The 27,300-nt window shown below is 36.7% G+C and overlaps 2 protein-coding genes across 6 annotated transcripts in view; both read right to left on the reverse strand.

Annotated features, from left to right (window-relative positions):
• The window catches only part of NRG1 (neuregulin 1), a 942,869-nt gene that overhangs the window by 103,951 nt on the left and 811,618 nt on the right, over positions 1-27,300 (reverse strand). The window lies entirely within an intron of this gene.
• On the reverse strand, positions 32-338 carry LOC149996497 (uncharacterized). The gene has a single exon (XM_090258894.1). It carries the CDS (start codon positions 250-252, stop codon positions 64-66), a length of 189 nt encoding a protein of 62 aa, XP_090115020.1. The 5' UTR covers positions 253-338; the 3' UTR covers positions 32-63.

The raw sequence follows: 27,300 nt of genomic DNA on the forward strand, positions 1-27,300 counted from the left end.
CAGCCATCCAGGCTGGTCCAGAGGACGGGGGCCAGAATAGAAACGGAGCCGACGGTGCGTCGATTAAGTAAACCAGTAGCCCAAACTGAAAGGCATGTTTCTCACCTCGAGCATCTGAAGCTGCTGTCTGCTTAGATGGAAAAAACAACTGTCATGCAGGAGAAGTAAGAGCAAAAGCAGGACCAGCGCTGGCGGCGGCGGAGGCAGCAGCGGCGGCGGCAGGAGCGGCAGCAGTGACAGTAGCAACAGCATCCTGTTGTGTTAACGCGCCGGCGGAACGAGGAGGCTGAATCATTACAGAGCAGCAGGTGCCTGCCCTCTGAGCATCACTGCACACAGCATCCTCGCAGAGGGACCCGAGGGGAAGAGTGCGGCCAGCAGGGGCGGTGACTCCCCTCCCCGCCCTGCCTCCACCCCCACCCCCACCCTACCCACTCCTCTTTGTGCTCTTCAGCGCTCATTCACTTTCTTCCTCTGCAGCTCTCCCTTTCTTCAGTCTCTCTCTCTCTCTCTTTCTCCCTCTCCCTCTCTCTCTCTCTGCCTCTCTCTCTCTCTCTCCCTCTCTCTTCCCTCCCTCCTATCCCAACCCCCACCCACTGTCCACACTCTAGAGCTGCTGGCTGGTCTGAGTAAAATCAGTAGACCCAGCAACACAGGGCCGCCAGTGACTTCCTATTTTATCCAATTAGAAGGAATGAAGGCCATCAAATCAAAGAGAAGCAGGCAGGCACCAGTTAAGCATAGTCCCCATGGCCCCCACCCCCTTTCTTTCCTTTTTCTTTTTCTCTCTGCAAAAGCGGCTCCAGTCTTTCCACCCCCGCCTCGTTTGCTTTCAGTCTTGCTGGCTCTTTCCTTCACCCACTGTTGGGTCAGAGAAAAGCCAGCGATCGATGCTAGCAATCTAACAAAGCTGGGATGGGGCGGGGACGTAGGTGGGACCTCAGGGGTTGGACCTCAGGCTTGGCAAAGTCTGATATCTGATTCCTCCCTAGAGAGGTAAGCGTTGCAGCAGCAATTTCTCCTGCCTGCTGCTGAGAGCGAGCATTCCTGCCCCAGCCCGCTAATAAGTTTTGTTCACCGAGAGGACTGTTATTACCTGATTTTCAACCAACAATCAGGACAGTTTTTCTAACCATGGACAGCTCTGCCTTCAGCACTTTGCAGACAGACTGTGTAGGACTTTGCAATGCCCAGTGCGAAGTGCTGGGTGTCTGCTGCAGGAGGGGCTGCGAGGCAGGGGAGAGGGGTTCATATATCCTCACTCTGGGGGTTAAATTTCCATTGTCCTGTCCTACCCACAGCAGCCCTTGACTAATGTCAAGCTAATAAGAAACACTGGTAAGAAACAGAGCTACACAGGGAGCAAAGGCTACCACTTCGTTTTGAAATTAGCCTTCACTGTGACTCCACACTGCGGACGTTTGAATTCCCTGGGCGCTGTAATGTATAACACATGTCCTCAGCTATCACAGCACTGCCAGGATTAAGAAGAGTTTTCTGTAAGAGCATGCCGTGTTGGGTTAGGTTTCGGTAGTTTTACCTTACGGATAATTTCAATGCTGATTTCTTTTCCTTCTAAAACAGCAGTCATTAAAAGACCAAGAGAAACTCAGTGTCCGTAACGGAGACAGGCTCCCCTGAACTTCCCGTTCACTCTATGTCAGTGCACACTGCGTGTGCCTGGACCTTTAATCCATACTTCACTGTGACCGCACACCTGAATGGTTTCCAAGGAACCATTTTGCTCACCTCTGTCAAGAGGAGTCTTAAAAACTCTCTCTAAATCTACATTACATAACCGTCATATGAGTCCCAGAAACAATAAAATTTAGGGCTCAATCCTGAGAAGATCTGCTCTCAGCACACTATTTAGTACAGTGCAATCTTCATGGCTTTGAATTCTTTTTAAGCTTTACGTGCATATGGAATAATAATATTATAATTTCTTTCTAAATGAAATTAGTCCATAATTATAAATAATTAAAAGGATATTATCTTAAAATGTATTTGCAGTAGTATAGCTAACGACCACAACAAAAGCCTGAATCAATCTGTAATTATGATTATGACAAGCTTATGAGCAAAAGTAATTATCCTCGAGTTCACCTCTACATAACCTGCACTTATATCCCAGTAACATGTATTTCAAAATAATTTCTATGCCCAATTTCTAGCTTTAACTAATTAATTAACTAAACTACTTAATTTTAAAGTAGTGAGAGTTTTCTTAAAGATTATAGCAATGGACATGAAATTTCATGTCACAGAAAATCTATATTGAAGCATTTACAGTATTCAAACCAAGAGGTATTAAGATTTTAATTATCAATATTTATGTAAGTATTCAAAAACAATATAAGCAAGTAAATGCTTATGCTAACTTGGGGTAATTCATAATTCCTTTGCAGATCACCCAGTTTAAATGGGTGGCACCTAACTCCTCTAATATTACATGCAAGTATAATACTTTGGCATTTCATCCACAGCCAAAATCATCTAAATTTCAAAGGCCAAAATGGGATTCAGGTAGCCCAAGCCAGACAGGGAAGAGATACCAAAACAACAACCAGTAGTTAGGAAAAGCGGTCCTTAACTTGCACCAATAACAACTACTCACCTCACCTTAGTCATTAAGAGCAAACATATTCAGCAGATAAAGCACTAGCCGTCCTATCAAAGACACCCAACACTTACAAAGGACAACAACGTGCTATATAAAGGCTAGGACAAAACAGAGACAGACCTGTGTGCTGACACAGCTGTTCTTTCTCCTGACTACACAAATCAGACTGTGGCATGTGTGTTGGTCTCCCTGGAGATGGAACAGAACCTTCACCTTGAAGCTAAGGTCGGCTTACAGAGAGCCAGCATCCTATAAAGTTGGTTCCCACCAAATTGGAAGGTGAATGTAACTGAGGAAAGGGAGTAGAACAGCAGGTAAAGAATGAAAGCAATTCTCCGTGAGTTCTATCCTTGAAACTAGGAGACAGAAGTTGCCTTTAACCCTTTATCAAGTCCTTTGTAGCAATAATGAAGTGAGGAAGGGGAGTGGATATGGGATTAGCAATCAGAATTTCCTTCGTAAAGCATGCCTGTTTGTAGAAAGAACTGCAAAGATATATCACTTTAACTCTTTAGGCTTCACCCTGTTAAAGCCCAGGAACACCGATATTTCAATGACTCCTTAAAAAATGAACGAGAGACAAATTTTTACTGCCTTTTCAAAACCAATTACCACCTCATTCATGACAACAAAAGGTACATTGATTTAGCTCAACCTTTGTGCCAGGAACTCCGCTAGGTTCTTAACATATATTATTTTTTTATCTTCACAAATCCTGTAGAGTACATATTATCTTGAAAATAAAGAAACAGATTCAGGCAGCTTAGGTCACTTGGCCATGGACACACAGCTATTAAGCTATAGCACCAAGATCTGAGCAAAGGTCTGACTCATGCTATTTCTGCTGAAAATACTGCTCTTTTTTTTTAATCAAAAGAACACATCTGATTATGTATTGCTTACCTATCACTTCAATGGGAGCATAAGCAAATCAGAAAGTGGAACATTGAAATAGTCATTATTACCTCCATTTAATTAGTAAACAAACTTAAAGGCACCTAGTTACCAAAATAAGGGCCTTCTAAAATTTTGCTTACTGATTTTCAGACATTATAAGAATTTAAACAGAGGCTATTTAAATAATAACTATTTAGAGTTTAAATTGGATGGACTCTTCCATAGTCTCAGTTCAAGGATTTTCTTTCGAAAGCTATTTTAGTCATGCGTTGCTATGAAACAAACTGCTCTGAAATAGCTAAAAATAACAACCATTGTATATTATGTCACTAGTCTGCTGGTTTACTGGGTTCAGCTGAGCGGTTCTTCTGCTCCATTTATTGGCAGCAGAAGATGCAATTGGGCTGAAACATTGAAGATGGCTCACAGATGTGACTGGCAGCTGATGCTAGATGTCAGCTTGGAGCCCAGCAGGGACTGGTGGATGGTGCACCAACATGTGGCCTCTCTAAGTGGCTTGGGTTTCTCACAGCATGGCAGCTGGGTTCTAAGAGGGAGGAAGTGCCAGCTGCCAGGCCTCCTAAAGTCTGGATCTAGGAGTGGCCAGTTACTTCCACTGCATTCTACTGGTAAGGCAGTCACAATGCCACCTGAGATGCAAGGACAGGATAAATAAATTTCGTTGGACCTAGAGACAAAGACTTTGCAGCTACAATTAATCCACCACAGAAAGTAAGGAAGTAAATATCAGTAAGACAACCCAGGTCAAGAGGAGACAGTAATACAGACAAGGATATGGCTTCTCAAAATATACTATTTCTGATCCACTTCCATAATATTCCAGCTTCCTCCTAAGCCAACTTCAATGAAGAAAAAATTCTATTATATCATCAGACAAAAAAAATACTCAGTTTCCTCTGCTACCTCAATTCAAGCTAGGCTCTTTGGATCTGCATTAATTGTACGCATTCTAATATCAGAAGTACTTAGCATAGCTTCAACAGATGAAAAAGGATGGTAAATGTCATTTTGCTTTTGACCATATTACCAAAACTTATTTTCTGTTTTGCATTGTGTCCCTGTATTGTGGCTATTTCACTCTAAACTTTTTTATCTTTCAAGAAGGTTCTCCTTGCTACTAAATTTTATGGCTAAAAATGTAGAATTTACTTCATGGTATTAATATCACAATGACAGTGGTAGTTTAATTTTGGGACTACAATCTTTGGAGCTGACTATGTATAACTTACAATGACTTATTTGCTAATGAATTTTGAAATAATGATTTCATGAGGAACCTTCAGGGCCTACAGGTAACCTTAAAAACTTATTGCTTCCTATGAAAGAGAGGACAGAGTACTCAAATGGATCTGTTAGGCTCTTCCCACCCATCTGAAAATTAACCTCCAGCTCACCTCCTCCATAAAGCCCTCCTTGCTTCCAAGTCACAGACCCAGCATTTCTTAACTGTGCCATTATCAGGGCTTACCTTCACAGTTGCTGCTATTATTTATGTCTTGTATGTAAGACTGAAGAATGCAATTCCTTGAAGGTCAAGTCTATCAATATCTAGTTGTCCCAGACCCAGAGCTATGCTCTCTCTTCAGTCCATATATTGCTTGGTTTTATTTTTCACTGAGATTGAATTACACAGATTATGCCCCTTCTAATAAACTGGCAGACCTTTTTCATACCATCTATCCGAAATACCTTCAATAATCTCCTTCATTTTTTTCAGATCCTTAAATGTCCAGTTCAGATACATCCTTATCAAATTTTTCTGATTATTCCCAAATATGCCTTTCAATGAATTTATCTTGTTCTAGTGAAACTGTTACCCCAACTATGCTTCTTAACTCTTAGCCACCACAGATCCTTTCAGTGGATGGAAAATTGGAAATACTCCAAAATGTAACTGTTTTTCCTGTAGTTCTTCTCTCATCAGCCAAACAGAAAAGTTCTCTGAGAGCAAACCAAATCTATGTAGTCTCCGATGTCCTTCTACATTATTCATAATGCTAAATGTGTGAGAAGAAACTCATTTCACCTCACTGGGCAGGTGTCTTCTCCCCACTTTGAGGGTTAGTCAAAACTCTGATTATACTTTATTCTCACACAGTGAAAATTTATTCAGAGAAGACATTTGGACTTAATTTTCAGAATTATTTTGTGAGATGCTGACTGTGGGTCTGTGTTCTCATTTCCTCCCAAGATGATCAGTTTCCCCGGGCTCATTTTGTTCTTCGTGAGTTCAGGTCCCTTGCAGCTCAAGATACACTACATGATCTCAAAGACGAGAAAGTGAGAATTTTATATAGAAAGATATTTTTATTAAATGTCACATTTACAATGAGTCTACTTTGAGGGAACCTATTACTTTCTCACTCCCCATAAAGATAAAAATTGGTTCTATGCAGCCACAGTTTATTTCATTTTTAGTTTTATAAGTCACCTTTCATTTGCAATTACACTGGACATGTTTTGGAACTAGATGGAGATGGTCATTGCACAACATTATGATACATGCCAATAAATTATTCACATTAAAATGGTTAATTTTATGTTAAGTGAATTCCAACTCATAAAAAAATTATGCTGGACATGCATCATAGTTTCAGCTTCGCCGCCATTTAATTTTAAAAGGAAAACATGTTCTGTATGACTAGTTTTACTAGTGGACTGCCCTAAAATAATGAGATTTTTTTCTATGTGTAGGTTGCCTTTCTTCTACAAAATCTCAGTAGGTCATAGGGCATTAAATTTCTGACGATTATTAATTATGAACTCTGAAGTGGTTGATGTTGATGATGCAATACTGCATCCCAAAAAGCTTCAAAGCACAAATAAAGACATAACAAAACAATATGTCCTTGAGGGTTTAAATTCAAAATAACTTTTATGAAAAAGGATTTAGCACAATCTCATTTTATATAGTTAAAATATTATCTCTCATTGCTCAACTCCACACATTGTTCATTTAGAATATACTAGAAATATGAGCAAAGGATGAAGCAAAGTGGCAGTATTTCTGAATTATCAGTATTTTCTACACGTATACCTTGTTATGAAATGTGTGATAAACTCACCACCAGAACGCAAGTTCCGTAAGGGCAAGAACTTGTGTCTGTTCTCATCACTGTATCTCTATTACCTAGAATATGACTGGCACGAAAGTCACTCAGTAAGTACTGTTAAATGAATATATCAATATGAAAACTCTACTAAAGGGGGATGAGTAAACTACGGGAAAGTGTCTTAAAGACATGGGTACTCTAGACAGAGTTTTACTTGTGTGAATAAATGCAAATAATGTTAAATTACTGTGTGTGTGTATGTATAACAGGAAGGAGAAAAATCGAAAGGAATATTACCTTTATTGTGACTATACTGATGTTATATGAATGGGTGGTCATTCATAATGTTTACCAGAGCAATATATGTTGTTTTAGTTACTTCCAACAAATACCTTTGCTTTGTTTCATTAATATTCAGTACTATAAGTTCAGTTCACAGCACAGGGCAGCAGGGCTAAGAGAGAATTTTTGTTTGTTTTACCCCCAAGTCTTATGGCAAATGTAACAAAAATATAAGTGGTGCTCTTGTCTTTTATGGGCATGTATATATATATAAAATCTCATTTTTTAAATAATAAAGGCTGCATTTTGATGCAGAAAAAGAAATTAAACATAAGGAAGAATGCCTCTGATAATCAATGCTAGTTTATAATACAAATTACATTAAGTTTTTAAAAAGGAAGTAATTCAACATGATCTATTTGTTGATATTACAGTTCAGTTGCTTGTCGGCTGAGTACAAATTGGTCCCCAAATCAATCCAAAAATGCGGTGAATAGCACAGCATATCACTTTTACAAATGCTCTAGAAATTTGTTAGATTTATTTTTTAACTTTCTGTTCAGATAGAAACTGTTGAGCATGAGAAGAGCCACATGTGATGGCAGTTATGAATTACTTATAAAAGAGTACCACCTACTCAAGATTCTGAAACATGATATAGAGCCATGTATAAAATAAACGCTCACAACTTACCCAGAATAAAGGGGCTTGGGGAAAGAAATTATCTCAAGTTTTCTACTTTCAAATGTTGTCAAAATATGTAAATCTGAGAATACTTCAGCCAGAGGAAACATCTTACAATATATATTTTCCTTAGAGTCTACACAGTTCTATTTTTTTTGTTGTTGCTGATCAAAATAAAAATAAAAAGTTGCACCAAAGAAAAAAAATAGGGGAATAAACATATATGCAGTTTTCAGCACTGATCTTATATTCTGAGCGAGCCACCTAACCAGCCTTATGAGGTTCAGAGAAGTGGAAGTATCCCATTTAAAATCAAATGCTAGCCTCATATTTTTCTGCTGCTTCTCAGTCCAAGGGGTGAAAATTTTTTCTACATTGTTACACTATTTCTTACTTTATTTTTAACATTTTTAATTTATTTTTAGAGAGATGGGAAGGGAGGGAGAAAGAGGAGAGAAATATCAATGTTTGAGAGATACATCAATCTTTTGCCTCTTGTGCGCCCCCAACGGGGGACCTGAACTGAAACCCAGGCATGTGCCCTGACTGGGAATCAAACTGGTCCCCCTTTGGTTCGTAGGCTGGCACTCAATCCACTGAGCCACACCAGCCAGGGCTATTTATTACTTTAAAAACACAAATTTGAAAGTCAAAAGATAAAAATATCTTATGATCTTATGATTTGACCTCCAATTCAAAACTTCTGATTATATTTGTTTAAGAATGACTGTTTCTTTTCTTTCCTTTCTAATTCAGAAATTATTTGGAGTGAAAGGATTTACAGTTAACACTAAAATAAACTGTAATCTCAAAAACATTTACATTTAAATTTTTCATTGGCTGAATATTAGAGCTAGAACAAGCCTTACCCATAAAATTTATTTTATATAAGAAGAAAAGAGATTCCAGAAGGTAAAAATGACCAAAATTAATTTCAGAGTCATGACTATAATTCAAGTCTATTACTCCTCCCCTAAGCTCTTTGGTTACATTTTCCAATGTTGATAGAAAGAATGATAGTGTAGACTATTTAAATTTTTGTCACTATTACCATGGATTATCTCTATAGAAATATCTCACTTTCACCTTTCACTGAGACTGTGTCTACTTGGAAGTTTATTCTATTTAATGCTGCTATGACTACATTTGGTCACAACTCTTCTGAATATGCAGGCCCTCCTTCTGGAAGTTACTCAGAAACCAATATTCATATCTGAACTCACTTATTCAAAAGCATTTCACCACACTGAGGAGACACACAGAACATGGGTTGTAGAACCCAATAACTTTCACTTAGAACAGGTTGGAGATGAGATATTAAACAACTGAAACATTACAGTGAGCTTTATGCTTATATGGGAAGGTGTGGACTAGAAACTCTTGTGGATGAAAGGGAGTTTATCTTCAGAAAAATCACCTCAAATTAGGGATCAGCCTTACATTATTGCAATGGTTCCAACACATACAACATCAAGAATTGCTATTGCCTGACATCTGGTGAGCCAAGGTTACATCTTTTAATTTGAAGAATTAGAAGACGGGTACAGGGGAAGGAAAGACTGATTGTCGGGAACAGAAAAAAGCAGGCTGTTGATGACTGAGCTCTACTCTGAAATATGATGAGTAGAAAATTCCTCGTCCAAATATGATGACTCATTCCAGATAGACAGACTTAATCTATCACCTATATATATATATATATATATATATATATATATATATATATATTTTAAAGAATGTAATAAAACATATATATCATGCATACTGGGATATTTGGAGGTAAAATGCATTCATGTATGCAACTTACTTGAAATTGCATCAAACATAAAGAGTTGATGGATAGATAAATGGGTAGATATTTGATAAAGCAGAACAGCAAAATGTCAACTGTAAAATCTAGATGGTGGGCTTAAGTTATTCACTATAAAATTCACACTTTTTTGCATGTTTGAAAATTCCATAATAATAAATGCTGAAAAACCTCTTAAAATGATTTTTTTCATGGCTATTTCTGGCTACCATATAGGACAGAGAACCCATCTTAATCTACTGTAGTAAGTTTTATTATAAAAACTCTTTTGCAAATGTCAAAATCATCATCATCATCATCTGCCAATTGCATATTCAGTAGCCTACACTTGGTTACCTGTCTTCCTCTGCTACATGCCCCCTCCCCCGCCTTCTTCTACCAGTCTTACTTTAAGAAATTGACTTTCAAGATGCATTTCAAAATTATATCAAGGATATAAGATCCATATAATTTGAACCATTATCTAATGACAACGAAGTATCTTTACATGACAAACCATTAGAGGCTGCAGAAAACCTAAGAGCTTTTCCCGAACCCTTCCCCCATACCATTTATTTATTGAGAAGGGTTTTTTTAAATGCCATATTTTAATCATTAGGGGATTGGAACACCCATGAATAATGGGAAAAGGGAAATTGTAAAGTTCACACTACTGGCAAAATCAGAGGAGTTCGGCAGTAAACCTCATTCTGTTGGGAAAAAATTAGAATTCTCTTATTGTTAATGACATTTCCATCCTGAAAATATCTTTTCCAATGGTCATCTGGTCAGTGCACCCTATGAGACCAAAGGCTCTGATGTAGGTAGAGGCTGAGCTGTTTTTCCCACCCGGCTATGCATACCGATATTTTATAAAACTATTAAATATTTATGATGCAGTACAAAGCCCCTCTAAAAGCATCTGAATTTAACTAAATCATGTCACTGACAGCAAGAGGCATGCAGAGCAATTTGACCCAGCAGGGAAAGTACTCCTTTTACATATCACTGCAGTGCAGAGATCTTCAACGGTGTGCTTCTTGCTGCCCCCACGCACCTCTCATAAGAAGGAAAGGCTTAACTCAAATGGTGCAGAAGGCTTTTAGGCAGGCTTCTCAAAGGAAAATAAATCTTCTCAAGTGTTTCTCAAAAACTCTTCCTGGAGGCTTTGCCATGACTCTGTCACTAGAGGTCAGACAACCCATTTTTAGGATTAGTCCTCTTTACCCCAGATTATATACCTGAATTCAGCCCAATCTTTCCTTCTATCTTGACCTTCTAAATTCCAAATGTTTACCACTGTAGTCTGTATTGACTGATATCAAAGTCACCCTAAAGGATGCCCCCATTCTTCCCTTTCATCCACAAAAAGATTCCAAGGAAAAAGTTTTAAATGGGCATATGAAAAGTTAAATTATTATTTCACATTCGCACCCTTAAAGAATACACTGAGATCGATACTACTACTTAAGCAGTATTCCAAGGTATCAAAGCATTTGGTGATGCAGAAGAATAGCAGAGAGAGATTTCTGAAGTTTGGTGAGGATGTGGAGAAAGGGGAACCCTTTTGCACTGTTGGTGGGAATGCAGACTGGTGCAGCCCCTGTGGAAAGCAGTATGGAGATACCTCAAAAAATGAAAAATGGAACTGCCTTATGACCCAGTGATTCCACTTCTGAGAATATAGCCAAAGAAACCCAAAACATGAATCAGAAAGAATATATGTACCCCTATATTCACTGCAGCATTATTTATAACAGGCAAGATTGGGAAGCAGCCCTAATGCCCATCAGTAGATGAGTAGATAAAAAACGCTGTGTTACACAATAGAATACTACTCAGCCATAAAAAAAGAAAGACATCTTACCTTTTGCGACAGCATGGATGGGCCTGGAGAGTACTATGCTAAGTGAAATAAGCCAGGCAGGAAACGACAAGTACCATATGATTTCAGTTATATGCTGAATCTAATGAACAATAAACTAACAAACAAAATTGAAACAGACTCATCATTACAGAGAACAGACTAACAACTGTTAGAAGGGATGGGGGTTGAGGGCTAGGTGGAAAAGTGAAGGGATTAAGCAAAGGAAAAACAACTCCCAGACACAGACAACAGTATACGGTGAGTGTCAGAGGGAAAGGGGGTGGGGAAGGCAGAAAAGGGTAAACGTGATATGGATGATGTGTCATAGAACTGCATACCTGAAATCTATATACCTTACTAACCAATGTCACCCCAATAAATTCAATATAAACATAAATGATTTTTAAAAAGAAAATGCAAGAAGGTAACACATTTTTAGGCCTCTTGGGCTCAGAGCTAGCTGTACTCCTGCAGTCAGGTGGTTTTAAAGTAACCGAGGGCTGCTGAATAGGTACAAAATAATTATTTTTAGTGATAAGTAAGTTGTGAAAAAAATCAAGACAAAATACTTGAGTATCAATTAAAAATGAAATGATATTACTGAAATTCAGCCAACATGCAGCAACTGATTTGGAAATTTGCTGCTCAGCATTTAAACTAATTTCATTTCATATCCTGGCAGGTAAAGAATAGAAAACCTAAGGATGACCTGCTTCTCAGAAGTGAGAGATTTCAAATTCAAGGTCACTGTCTCGTATATAGCAAAAATGGCCACCATTTCTAAAGCCCCAAGATATATGTTAATTTATCTAGCTCTCCACCCACCATGCACCCAAAAAATGTTTACTAAGAGGCTACTAATCTCCCAGACTTTGTGCTGGGGCTTCTATTAACAGGTCTGGTAGCAGGAAGGTAAAAGAAGTTCCATCCTGTGGGCTCTCTTTCTATCTGAAGTAGCCAGTGAGGCGATCTGCTGAGAGTAAAGGCATGATTCAGGTTTTGAGAATGGTGAGGCCTGAGTCACCTGGGAAAATAGAAGAGAGGGCTGACTGTGAAAAACTGAGGTCAGACATTGTGGCAATTAGAATATCTGTATCAGTCCTCTTTCTTTATAATCTTCACTGTCAGAATCCTTATTTCTCCTCTCGAAAACTATATTTTGAAAGTGCATCAGTGGAAGTCTTCAAAAGACAAAAGTTCATCGATAACATAAAAAATGGGGTTGAAGAGGGCACGGGGCAATAAATGGTGATAGAAGGAGACTTGATTCTGGGTGGTAAACACACAATGTACAGATGATACATTATAGAAACATAAATTTTTATTAACCAATGTCACCCCAATAAATTCAATAAAAATTTTTTTAAAAGAAAGAAATTTTCTTTTGATGTCTCCAGTACTTGGACCCAAGCAAGACTGAAGTAGGGGGAGAGAGGAGGAAGAGCACAAGAACAATTATGATGACGATAATGCATGTGTTCATATTCATAACACTATTTCTACTTCAGAAACATTTACTTCTCATATCAATGCTCCTTCCTGCAACACCAGAATTTAATCTGCAACATTATGTGGTTTTCTTCATTATGCTGCATGGCTTAACTCTGGCCATGGTAAAAACTAACCCATTTAAATGATGTTGACAGTCAGTACATGGATCAAAAAACTTTTATTTACTACATAGCCCGATGCCCTCCTGCTGCATATTTCTTCCAGTATGAATAAGATGAAGGAAAAAGACATGCCATAAATCCAGAGTTGAGTAGGAGAATTTAATCTCTCTTCTTCAATTCTTTTTTTAATCCTCACTTGAGGACATTTTTTTCATTGCTTTTAGAGAGAGAGGAAGGTAGAAAAGAAGGAAAAGAGATAAACATCAACTGATTGCCTCCTTTACACATCTGGACCAGGAATTGTATGTGCCCCTACAGGGGACTGAACCTGCAACCTAGGTATGTGCACTGTCAGGAATCAAACCCGGAAACCTTTTGGTTATGGGACAACACTCCAACCAACTGAGTTACACTGGCCAGGGTTCTTCTTCAATTTTTTAAATAAGTTAAATCAATATTTGAAAACACTGTGCAATTACAGCAAGTAAAACTTATGCATAATAAAGTGAAAAGATTTGGCCGTTAGTTAATAAATGCCTCTCTGCCCAGATTTCCCATATAGTTTTTAAAACATGCGGCTTTTCTTATTTTTTCCAAGTACATTCTGGTTTAATTTTGTCCCTGTTGCCTTTGGTAACTTCTTTCACTCCCTCCCTCCTGCCCTCCCTTCTTCCCTTCTCCTTTCCCTCCTTCCCTCACTCCCTCCCTCCCTTCCTTCCTTCCTTCCAATTTATTCAGCAAGTTCCAGGCCTTATACAAGGCAAAGAAAAAGAGGGGAAGATACTGCAATGAGTCGCTGCTGTCCATGGTTATACATTCTGATAGAGGACTTAGTTTTCCTAATGCCAGTCTGGCACAAACATAAGCTCTTTAGAAGTAAGAGTCCATAGTCCTATAATGAATTTTATTTGTAGGATAGACATACTGTGGAGTGATTTTTTAAAAATCATATATGCATGTCTAAGTATCTGAGATTTTCCTTCATGCAGGATCCAGTTATGAAAATGTTTTCTTCTGATAGTGTTTTGTTTTGACTAGAGAAGAACAATGAAGAGATTCAGTTCCAGAGGGACTAGGCCTAGTCCAGAGATCGCTGGAAGTACTGGACAATTAAAGGCACAAAAACAAATTCCACCTATTTCCATCCTTAGTAACCATCAAAACAGAACTCACCAAAACAGACTAGGCTAGAGTAGTAATTTGATGATGAGTTTATTGTCTGAAAAAGCTATTGGTTTGATTGTTTTTGATGGGAGGATTAAAATAAATGAATCAAGTAAAATACTAATGCACTTTAGTATTACCTTTTAGGTGAACCAAAGACTTATTTATTGGTGATGCCAAAGCACAGTTTTATAGTAAATTTAGCCAAATTTCCTGAGCCATTAAGGAAAGGTTTTAATTTCATAGAAATTCCAACCTTTCAAAATAGAAAAAATATTGTAGTCAAAATCAAAGAGAAAATTTAATATTACATACACGCAGATATAAATCTGATGATTTGATTAAAACATTTATTGCTTATAATAGAGACCAGTTTAATCAATGAGGAAGTTCAACATGATTCAAAGAAATAAGTATTAACCATGTGGCAGTTCTGGTAACTACTTGGCTCTATAAGATCATCGACATGGCAATAGGTAAAGATGAGCAAGTAAGTTTTATAATTAAAGGTATAGGCCATCATCTTCATAAATATATGAGCTGTTCAGATTTGAACTGACATTGATTAAAGAAATCCATAATAAAATGATCAGGATTAACATCACTTATCTAGTTAGAACCATGATTTTTCCTTCTTTCGATGAAATTTGATGAAAGTATAGAAGGTGCTAGACTAACCTGCTGCTCATCTAACATCTAAATCAATTTGAATTTTTTTATCCTTACAACATAATTTTAATGCTGAACACTGTCAAACTGTGACTGTCCAATAATGCATGTTGAATGGAGAAAAGGGTGTGTAGCGGGGTGGAATTTTCTTATTTTATATCAACATTGTCTGAAGGTTCATTTTAAAGGACAATTTTCACTTGCTAATGTGTCAATTTCCTTCTTCATTTCAAATTCAATAATGTGTTATGCCATCAATCTACCTGGGGCAGTAGGTGTTGTCTTTAACCAATATCCTGTTATTATTCTAAGGACAAGTGTGCACACACCCAAAAAGACAATGAATTCTGTGCAAACTAAGAGACATTTTAAAAAAACCAAGAGTAAATTAGATCTAATTATGGGCAATAGAGTTTCAAAAGGTCCTAGATTAACATTACAAGCATTTTCCATGTTGAATTAAGCATACCGTTTAGTCAGTAAAGACATTGTTTTCATATATCTTGTTTATGTCTACTATAAATATCATAAGCATTCCATTAGCATTAACCCAGTGATTAATGCATATATGATGGAGTCAGGTTCTAATCAGTGATAATAACTGCCTACAACTATTTCCTCAACCATTCATCTAGCAACTCTTTTACCCTGACGAACAAAGACATGTCTACCAAAGAATAAGGGTTCATGTAGTTACAGGAAACCAGATGCATTATTTATAAGGATGCAGAGGCTAGAAAGTTCGGCTATGCAGCTTACCCTAGCAGTAGTAGACTCTGAGCTATTGGCAATAGGAGCCTTGCCAGTGCATTAGAAGATGAGATAGAAGAGACGCCTGCCAAGTAAAATAGCTAAGTAATAACAAACGTTAAGGAGTCTTGGAGCTGGAGGGAGTCCTGAGCTCACTGCTGAAGACAATTCAGATCACCAAGCTTCGCATCAATGTAAAAAGAAAAGGTGTAATCCTAATTAATTCTTTGTGTCTTCCTTCTTGAATGCTTGCTTTTTAATTACAGTTATGCATTCTTTTTTATGTTACTATAGTATCTGTACACAAGTGAGAAAATTACAGCTGGTATAAAATAGGTATGATACAAACTATCAAACTTCAAATTCGGGTATAATTAATTGTTATTTTTATTGTCTACTCTATTTAGAAATCCACATCACTGCTTTTGTGATCCGGGACAAACTGGTAGTTTTCCCCTTTGATTTCAAAGAAAAGGAAATATGTCCACAAAAAAAAGCAAACAAACAAACAAACAAAAAAACCACCCCACAATTTCCTATTCTTCATGTGTTCAAACGGATGTATTACTACAGACAGATATCTGTCATGGCTTTAAGTAGATTTTGAGATAGTGCCATCCAAGTTTCATCCTGTGTTTAGTCATTGTCAGTCACTTGGAATTGACACTGCAATGCAACAAAAGGCTGCATGATTGAAATGCTAACAGCAGCAGGGGAGGAGGGAAATGCCATCTTCACTGTAAAAGGCCCTAAAAACTGACCAAAGATGTCAATCCAAACACAAAAAAAGAAAAGTTACTGTAGACATTGTTAAAACCAGATAACCTTCCATATCAATCTGGAATTTAAACAAAAAACTATGTTGTTGTTGTTTTTAAATAAAAACATCACCACTTTTACTGATAAGTTTGAGACACAATGGACAAAAAGTTATGATTTTTATTCTGCATCTCAAAATTGATCTGAAAATTACCATCAGAAACAAAGAGGAAGTATTGGTGCTACTTATCACATATTATGTTTATTCTTTTATTTGAATAATCTGAGTTTCAGATATTCAATGAATACAATTTTATCTACCATAATATGCTCAGCATTCCCTCTCCATCCCAAATGCGTGTGTACTAGAAGGTGAAGGGGGAGAGGTTCAAGGTATTCCTTCTAAATAATCCAAGTACCAAGCAAACAATTTACTTACATAAATATATAAACTTTCTAGTTTTAATGTCTTTTTTTATCATCATAAATGTGTGTATATATTTCTGTACCTTGCTCAGGAACCCTGATTCATAAAACTGATTTGGTCTAAGTAATCTCATTAGGGAAAAAGAAAAAGCATTTTAAAAAAGTATTGATTTTAGAAAGAGGGAAGAAAGGGGAAAGAGAGAGAGAAACATTGCTTTGATGTTCTACTTATTTGTGCATTTATTGGTTGAGTCTCATATGACCCTAGCTAGGGATTGAACCACAACTTAAGTGTATCAGGATGAGGCTATAACCAACTGAGCTATCTGGCCAGGGTGGAAAAAGACCACTTAAAAAAGAAGCTGCAATGACCATATGCCCTTTAAAGACAGTAGCATAATTGAGGTCACAAGAGGAGCCCTCTGAGGGTTTTTCTTTCACCCTCTACTTCTACTGTCAGTAGGTGAAAAGAACTCAGGATATGAAGTTGGCGATGCTGGAGTGAAATCCTGCCTAGGTCAACACCCACTATATAACCTTGACAAATTTTAAATTGTATGAGCCCCTCAGTTTCCTCATCTGTATAATGGAATTATTCTATTCTATTTTATCGATTCTCATTTGAAAGTACTCAGGTGCTCATTTGAAAGTACTTAGGTGCTCACTGAAATATTATTTACTTTATTAATAAATTTAGTTTATTATTTTAATAATAATAAAAGAAAACTCAGTCTAATGGATGTCATGGTGGCATTCCCTTATTTCCATATAAGTGACTGACTCTTCAACTCTTCAGCACCACAGGGAGGAACAGCGACCAATCGGTAAACATAAAGATTTTCAGATACTTTGAAATGATCCTAACTAAAGTGAAACTGAGTCTTATAAATCACCACATAAAGAAGTAGCTATCATAAAATGAAGAAAACTTCCAGGTAAAAAGCCAAAAAACTTAAAATTGAAGCATACAGTGTGTGAAATATTTCTCAAAATGTTAAAAGTTCTCTAATAAATATTATTTCAGTCAAGGTTATTTTTTAACTTTGGTTTTAAAATATTTTAATATGTTTTCATGACTTAAGGTTTAGGTGGTTTTCCTATAAGTACATACATTTACAACTTTAACAAAAATGGTGGTCATCTAATTTTTAAAAACACCTCCCTGTTAATATCTATTTAATAAATACTTTCTAGAAATCAGTGTAGTGATATGTTAGGGGAATAAAGACACAAGTAAACTGAAATTCCTTCCTTCAAGACCTTATGTTCTGGTTTGGAAACCGATGGGCACAACTGTGTCCATAGTAAGTGACAAGCTTGTTGTTTGAACCAGCACTATGGGAACAGCAAGAGAATACTGCTGACAGTGGAAGATAATCAATCTAACATCTCAATGTAACAGTGAAATAATAAAGAGCTTGCATTACTCTTTGATTGAACAAAATGTACTTTTATAATTTCAGAGCATCATTAAATAAAACACACCTAGATCTACACTTTGCTTTTAAAAGGAGGGAAGGAACTAGGACATTTGAAAATTAATAAAATTATAGCTGACCCTATTCATGAAGACTCTCTCCACCAGAGGCTTCTTTCTATTAGAATCATTCCTCAATGTACTTTTTACTTAAAAGGCCACAGTCAACGTTCTAGGCCTTAACACACACACACACACACACACACACGCAGATAGTTTTACTACAATACTTGTTTCTGGGTGTATACATGTAGTGGATGTTATGTTTCATTTTTATTTATTTTTCACTAGGCTGAACAGTTTTCAATCTCATTCCCCATTACCTGCACTGTAAAAAGGTTTTTAAAGGTTCTAATAAGCCCTTATGTGCCCCCAAGTCTCCCATTTCCTTCCTAAAGCTTATCTTGCTTTCACACAGTCTCATTTGCACATACGAGGTAATTCTCTTGCCTCCATAATCTATTTATCCTACAACATACCCAAGGACTCTCTGTATGGTTTATCTTTCTTTGTACAGATAACTTGAGGAAAATCTGAACCAAGTTGCATTTCTGCTTTGGAGCATTAGGCACATGAAATAAAGATGCTGCTATGAGGACAGCAGAGAAAAAAATCCATCTGGGTCAACTAAAGGGAAATGTACATAATTTGTACAAAATCTATTATGGCCACTTCAAGGTGGGTTCTTCCTGGTACATTTCATCAGAGGTGGAAGATGTTAAATTTTACAGCTTTTTTGTTTGCTTGGCTTTTGCGGGGGGGAAAATTCAGCAACTTATTTCTTAGGGTGCTGTAGACTAAGAAAAACCATGAACTGTTCTCAAAGTTACATTATTTATGAATGACATGATTTTTATAGGTTGATTAAGTACCTAGATCTCTGGGTTAAAATGTAAGCTGATATATGAAACAGTAACATTGGAAAGTTTCTTGTGCAGATTTTTTTCCTTAATGTATCTCACTTCTCATTCAGGAAATTTGTAGTTGAAAGCTTGATCAAATGACATGGATACTTCTTGTCAATTAATCACTGCTCTCAATAAGTAAATTTCAAGAAAATCAAGAGCAGAATCATTGTAAAGAGAAATTTTGCTTTTTGATATTTAAACATTTTTAAATAATTACTTTACTGTACTATTTTACTTTATGATGTGTGTCATTCAATTACAATGCACCTAGACATACATCTTCAAATTTACCTCTTCTTCCACCATTAGGTCAATTGAATGCCTTTAGAAAAGTAAGAAAAAAATCTTACGTAATGAAAATAAAATTGCTCAAAAAATTGCAACTTTTCCTTATACATTTATAGGTAACCTAATCAAAAATATCTACTCAGTTATGTAAGGTATCTTTGTAAGTCCATTTGTGTATCAAGGGTAAGTTTTTGATAAACACCAATTCCATTTACCATAGTGTGATTATGTTCCCCTAAATCAGTGGTTCTCAACCTTCCCAACGCCACAACCCCTTAATACAGTTCCTCATGTTGTGGTGACCTCCAACCATAAAATTATTTTCGTGGCTACTTCAAAACTGTAATTTTGCTGCTGTTATGAATCGTAATGCAAATATCTGATATGCAGGATGTATTTTCATTGTTACAAATTGAACACAATGAAAGCATAGTGATTAATCACAAAAACAATATGTAATTATATATGTATTTTCCGATGGTCTTAGGCGACCCCTGTGAAAGGGGCGTTCGACCTCCAAAGGGGTCGCGACCCACAGGTTGAGAACTGCTGCTCTAAATGTTTCCAGTTAAATGTCTAAATCCTTTAAAAATTCCTCAAATTTTCAAAACCCTACTTTGTGTAAACTGATTTTTGATACCTTTTAATCTTTAGTAGTATTTTACTGTTAGTGCAAAATTACAGAATTTTATCATCTTTTTAAATGGGACAAATTGCAGGGATCTGATTTGTTGGTAACATTATTGAGCTTTAAATATGAAGCAGAAACAGTAAGTGACTACTTAAAAAAGACAATAAGAAAAATAAATCATTACCCAAATAATATTTCCTTTTAAATTACATACCACAAAATGAATGCATGTATTTTATCTTAAGTAATTTTTTTTAAAAGCTTGATTTTAAAGACTGCCTCCCATACTCACTTTGTATTATGAGTGCGCCATTACATACAATTAGCACATTAGCCACAGTTAACCCTTCTACCTCACTGCAAACTCCTCCAGCCCCAGTATTATTCTCTATTTATCTCTCCCCAACCATTCCTTTAACACTTTCCTTTAAAATTCTCTGTGATTGATGTCTATTTTCTGAGTTTCCTAAAGTTAGCTGTAGGGGACCTTGCTGGTGTTGCCTGTCTAGCCCCTTTCTCTCAGTGAAGACCCCTGCTCTCTAATGAACCTACTGCACGTGGTTCCCAGGGGGCTGAGTCCATCTGCCTCACTAACCCAGACACACACCGGGCTGGATAACTGACCCTGCGCTGGCCCAATCAGAGTCATTAATCTCCCTGAATATAACAATCATTTTAGAAGCAGGCATTTGATGTAAGCAGAGCCAATCAGATTCTACCTTAAAATCTGCTCAGGGAACGGAGGGTTAAAGATGCTGGCGGCAGCTAGCTCCCTGTCTGGCTGAGAAAAGCCACTGAGGATGATACTAACATTTGTAGAGAAGCAAAAGCATAAAACTAGGAAGTGATCCTATCACATCATTTGAGCCTCTTGATCAAGTTGGGACAGCTTTACATTTAAGCTCTTGTAGCTGATCTCTTATCACTTGCAACTGAAAAACTCCTAACTAAATCACTGTTCAGAATTTGTGTTCCTTTATCATGCTGTTCCTCACTTCTTTCTCTATCCTATTCCTTTTTTTAATAAATAATTTATTTTTAGAGAGAGGGGAAAGGAGAAAGAGAGAGAGAGAAACATCACTGTGTGGTTGCCTCTCACTTGCGCCCCCAACTGGGGATCTGATGTGCAACCTAGTCATGTGCCCTGACTGGGAATCGAACCAGCGACACTTGGTTCACAGGCCGACGCTCAATCCACTGAGCCACAGCAACCAGGTTCTATACTATTCTTTTTTAAATTTAATTCAATATTTTTGGGGGAGGTGTTTCTTACAGCATTCAGGGTCTTTTAATTTAAAGATCTCTTTTTTCATTTTCCTATTTCTCAGACCCCTAGGTAACTTGAAAAAATGAAGAATTAAGAAAGCCATAAAGTTCAGCATAAGAAAATGTATCAAAATGCTAGTCCTGCCATCCTACATGCTTTCTTGATATATATGTCCTCTGTCCCCATTCTCTTACCTCCACTTCACCATTTAAAAAAATTAAATATATTTTCTATATGCTTTACTACTCTGTTCATCTGATTAAAAACACTATAGTTTTAATACTTCTCTTAAAATAGAAAATATAAAAATGTCCTTCTCCCCCACAGATGCTATTAAAAAAGACGATATTTTTTAAATATAAAGAGACTATTCTAGTAAAAGAAAAAAAGACCCGAAAAATAAAATACAGAGAAATAATTGCTCCAGGTCTAAAAATTTCCTAACACATTTAGCTATCACACAAATAACCTCCAGGATTTATAAAACTATACAATAAACTAGATGGTAGTTAGCCTAGAATAAGGTAATGCATGTATCCCAAACATAAACTACCAAGGAGGAAAAATTTGCCTCTGTGAAGATCAGATTCCCATGGCTCTAGAATTATTCCTATCTCTGAAAACAGTATGTTTTGAAAAAGACCGCATAATTCTCAAAATAACAAAGCCAAAGAGTAAGCCACTAAAATTATTCTAGACCAGCGATGTTCAACCTTTTTATCTCAGGGCGCACATTAACTAATTTCTAAAATTCTGTGGCACACCAAAAGTATATATTTTGCCAATCTGACAAAAAAATAGGTACAATTTTGATTCATTCACACTGGACAGCTAGTTGTGTGGGCTGTTGTCATTTTTTAATTTGGCAATCTAAGGGCAAAGAGGACAGTGCCCCTAGCTAAGTAGTCAGGTATTGCAGGCTTTAAAAACTGGTGCAGCACACTGGTTGAATATCGTTGCTCTAGACCAATGTTCCCGTCTCCTGTAAGAGTACTAACCCCTCAAGTTGTGTTTGCATTAACTAAGGGCTCTCCTGTCCATTTCATTACTTGTAGATTGTGAAGAATGTACTATTTCAGTAATAGCTGGCTTTGGGATAACTAGGATAAATGTGATTGTATTCCTGAAATCTTTATAAAGATTTCATTTTGATGACTTTTTTTAATAAAGAAAGCCTAACCTTGATCTAGCTGTATGGATCCTGTAAGACTTTGCAATAAAAGACCATGAGATTTAAAATCAGAAGATGAAGGCTTACATTTCTGCTCTATTACCCACTTAGTTTTTGAATTTGGACATGTCAGAAACTTCTAACTCTCAAGTCTTTCATCTGATAAATGAGATGAAATATAGGTGATGGAGTTTTGTGAATAAATGATTCAATAAATGAAAATACGTACGATATTGCGCAAATATCAGTTATTTATATATGCATAGTGCACGTACTTACAGTTGTATGGGTCAAAAGAATAACTTTGTAGAAGGTTGATTTCAGCTAAATCAAAAAAGTTTTGAGATTACCTTGCCCAGCAGTGGAATGCAATGAGAGACATTAAGTGACTTCAGAAAGGATCAAGGCAAGACTGAAGGCTTAATTTACAGTTGCAGGTAGTACTAAGGAAAAAAAGTAAGACATATTCACTCACAAAATGAATGAACTGGACATGAAGGCAATAAGTTGCCAGAGCATATGAATGGCTGTGATATATTGTATAAGTGCCTGCTCTTGCTCCAGATCATTGTATTGTCCTACATATCTGTAACTAACTCTAGGCAATCAGAAACACAAAAATATACTCAGTTGGACAATTTCCTTTTCAAATCCTTCTTTTATTGCTATATGAAGCATGGTAATTTGTTTGTCCACAATAAACTGAGCCACTACACCCTTGAAAATGTCATGTTTATAAAAATCTGGAAAGACGGTTTGCATTCAATTAGAAGTAGCTCTCCAACAGAGACAGGCCAGAGTTCATATTTTGCCACCAATAAAGATCTGAAATTGAAGTGCTGTTTTTCCAGCTGAAAATCATTTAGCAAAGGTCCAAGCAGTTTCCTCTACAATTAAAGAGGGTAAGTCAGTTACAGCTGAGAGTGGACTGTCAAAATCATAGCTCTAAATCTCACCAATGGACCTATCTAATCGGATCTAATCAATACATATTACTTTGTTCTTCCCAAGTGAAAAAACTGTGTCTCATTATAACTGAATTGTCTCTGCAGACAAAAGACATTTTTCCCCCTTCAGCTAGCTCTTTTAGGTGCCAAATTAAAGACTGCATTGCTCATTTCATTCAGAGATTTCAAAGAGGACTTCCTGGATAAGTTCCTTTAAAATGCTGCCTTAGCTGAAAATATATAGTTTAAAAAGACAGTGATTTCTTGGCACAGAGCTTTCAGCAGCATCATTTAGGGTAAAAATCATTAACTCCTTTCCTCCTCCAACAATAAAGATACTGTCCTATAGTGTTCACATAAGACGCAAGGACTGCCCTGATTTCCATTCTCCCTTCAGGGCCACATCACATTTTTAGGTACCTTCTCTCTTCCATATAGAGGGGAGCCCACCCCACAGTAGAGCCGTGCTAACTGAATCACAGTCATTTTCCCACATTAGGCTTCCAAGTATGAGTTTGAGATGCACAAGATCATACAGGTATATGTAGAAACTGAGGAAAGTTACATAACTTGTCTAAGGTCACCCAGGAATTAACAGCAGCAGTATTTAGCCTTCAGACCCTGAGTCCATCCAAAGTCTGTGTTCTTTCCATTTCACCTGACCCCCTGGCCTGCTTTGATGTGTAACATAAAGATGTTAATGGACTCAGCTGGTCCCCAGCAATGCAATTACCTTAACCTACCAAACGTACTCCCAATCCACTTCGAATCAAATACTATTTTCAGTCTATTCGCAGTATCTTGTTCCTTTTCATATGCCCTTTTTTTTTTCTCTTTGCGGTGACTAAACCTCACATATCATTGTATAGACTAGGTTTGCATCCTGCTGGTGTGACTTTGGATAAAATACATCAGTTTTATCATCTGAAAAATGGAATAAGGTTTTGTGAGAACTGTGAGCCATCATTATGTAACTCAACCAGCACAGGGCCTGGCACACAGTAAGCCTTCAATTAACGTGTGCTATTATTATTATTATTATTATTATTATTATTATTATTATTATTTGAAATATATATTACTACAAAAGACTGTTTTCCAAAAACTTATCTTTTTTTTCCTATTTCTATTTATTAGGCTTTTCATTTTTGTTTTCCTTATTTATATATTAAATTGTAATGGGTGGTGTTTAATTCAGTAAAGTGGTTGGTATAACAATTGTATTTTCTATAGCATTCGACAAAAATTGTCTGCAAAATGGGGTCACCAGCAGCTGGCACTTTAGAGAGAAGTAATTAAGATTTGTTCTAAAGAATCCATTTACTTTTTTGCTGATTCTATAAAAAGCAGGAACAAGATAGTCCTACCGACTGACTGTTCTGTAAGGTTCAAGTTCTTCTAAAACATGTCAATTATGTGTTATAGGACACTTATTTAGCAAGTTATTTATACACTTTAAATCACAGATGGCCTGATTTACAAAAATTAAAATAAAATGAGGAAAAATAAGGTTGCTCTTCATCAGGATATTATTATAAGAAACTTTAAAAAATTATTATTAATGATTCTAAAAATAGTGAACGTAGAATGCAAGTTCCCCGTTTCATAAAAGTAGTTAAAATTTGCCTCCCAAAAGGAAGGATTATAAACTTTGATATTCTGCCAATATGTATGAAATCCTAGGGAAAATATGTCCAAAGGGGACAAAAATGATAAAGTGTTTGTAAATGAAAAACAAATCCCTTAAAAACTTCCGGTCAAGAATGATTTCTTTGTTGTTACAATCTAAAGATTTTAGATTAAAAAATATTTTTAAAATTTTTGATTAGCATTTGAAATGGGAAAAATGCTTATGATACATTAAGTAAAGAGAGGGAGAATAGGTAAGTACAAAGCCAAAATGAAAAACACTGATTAGAAGAAAATATACCAAAATATCAGCAATATTAGTCTGAATAAGTAGGTGGGCCATTTTTTTTTTCTTCTCCTTTTTGCTTTTTCTAGTCCAACACGAGGAGAGAAGGAGAACTTTGGGGGCTGGAGGGTCAGGAAAGGCTTTGGGGAGAAACAGGATGTTGGCAGCAAAGACTGAATTGGCATTCCAGGCAGGGTACTGACCAAAGCCAAGGACGTAAACTCCCCCTGCTCAACCCTCTCAAAAGTGACCCAGCAGGAACAGCCTCTCAAAACATGGCTGGCAGGAAGGGGACATTTCTCCATAAGGGGGTGCACATTGCTACCTAAAGAACTGCAAAGTCAAAAAGTACAGCACCTTTTTCACACTGACCCAGAAAGCAACCCAAATCATAGGACACATAACAGGTTTGCTGAATCCACACTATTTCAGAACGGCTTTTCAAGATTTACTTTAAAAAACACCAATGTCAACAGTTCAAAGAATGCAGCCCATACGGACATGATTGCATTGTAATAGCATAGTTCCTCTCTGGCTGAAATTAAGTGAAGAAAACCCTGTTCTTCAGGGCTGATCATTTCTGACCCATGCGAACTCTTCCAAGGCCTTTGACTCTTTATGTAGTTTGAATCTTTAAGTCCAGCTTATTGCTGATTCTTCAAGTTTCACCTTCAGCCTTTACTAAACAGAGATCTGTCTGTGTCACAGCTTTTCCACAATGCAGAGTTCTGCACGATGCTGCCTTTAAATGAACAGAGTCTCACCACGCTTTCCTTGTTCTAATCAAGACTGGACTTAGCATCCTGCCACTATTGGTTTATATTTTCCAATTATAGAGCATATGTTCATGATATTAAAAAATGTATTAATCAATTCCACTCTATTTACTGAAAGCTTACCTCAAACGAAGAGTGATATACAAAGGTGACACACTGAACTATTTTAACACAACGGTACACAAAGCCTTCTTTCTTTGTCTTAAACCTACCAAATATCAGGGACTAATTCTGCCGAGGGTTAGAGATCAGCGTCGGATTTCAAAATTATTTTCTCTCTCAACAGTATTGCAACAAATAGAAATGTACATGGAGAGATTCACTTCAGTTCCTTAAAGCTCTGGAAAACCAAAAGGAATATTTCTTCCATTCCATAATTACTTGGCTATGCTTGAGGATAGCATCCATCGCCCCATTAATGATAGCATGAAGGGTTCCAATTACAAGAGTTTCAATGACTTTATTCAATGAATCATGCAGGAAAGAAATTATTCCCAGAAAAAGTAACTGCCAAAAAGAAAAGTCGTGTATTTGCTTTTGTATAATAAACACTCAAATATATAAAACAAGGCACAGCATGACTCCTTAATGTTAGTTAGTTAAAATCTATAAAATTGTACTAACATTTCTGTAAGTAGAATTAAATAACAAATATCCCAAACTCCCCAGAGGGATTATCATTTTGGAGTACCTAGTGAGTGTTCTTAGAATTCAGAGGATGCCAATTTAGTGCTTCCTAGAATTTCATTTCCTGTTCAATCTTCCTAGATTGTTGTCATCAACCCAGTTGAATGATGCTTTATCTAACTAAGATATAGCCACCACCTTATACTTCATGCACTAAAAAAAAGTATGTTTACAATTCTGGTACCACCAACCTAAAGGGAAAAGCTCTAGGTCAAACCGGATCTGTTTAAACAGACTGATAAAACAATGAAAGTCGCCAAAAGTACAGACCTTCTTCTTTTTCAAGGGCTCCCTGCTATGCCAATAGGCAAAGGAAACTGTTCCTTAGACACTCTCCAGGTTGGAACTGAATAATTGGGAACACTTATTTACTGAAGAACTTAGCAAGCTGAGAAAGAGCTTTAAATAAAGAGCTAATATAAGGGAGAGAAAGACTATAGTTGTGAGTTTTATTTTTCAAGGTCTAATAAATTCCCTTGTTGGATATCAAAACTGCATGCTATGCTATCCACAATTTATAAGTATGAAAACTATTTTTACTAGTCCTTGCTAATAACGCCTTCGGTTCCCCTGACATAGCACACGGCACCAATCAGTCTAACGGTTGCAGAACTCCATAAGCACAAAGCACATTTA

Source organism: Furipterus horrens, unplaced genomic scaffold, assembly GCF_987537825.1.
Source record: "Furipterus horrens unplaced genomic scaffold, mFurHor1.1.pri manual_scaffold_12, whole genome shotgun sequence".
NCBI lineage: Eukaryota > Metazoa > Chordata > Mammalia > Chiroptera > Furipteridae > Furipterus > Furipterus horrens.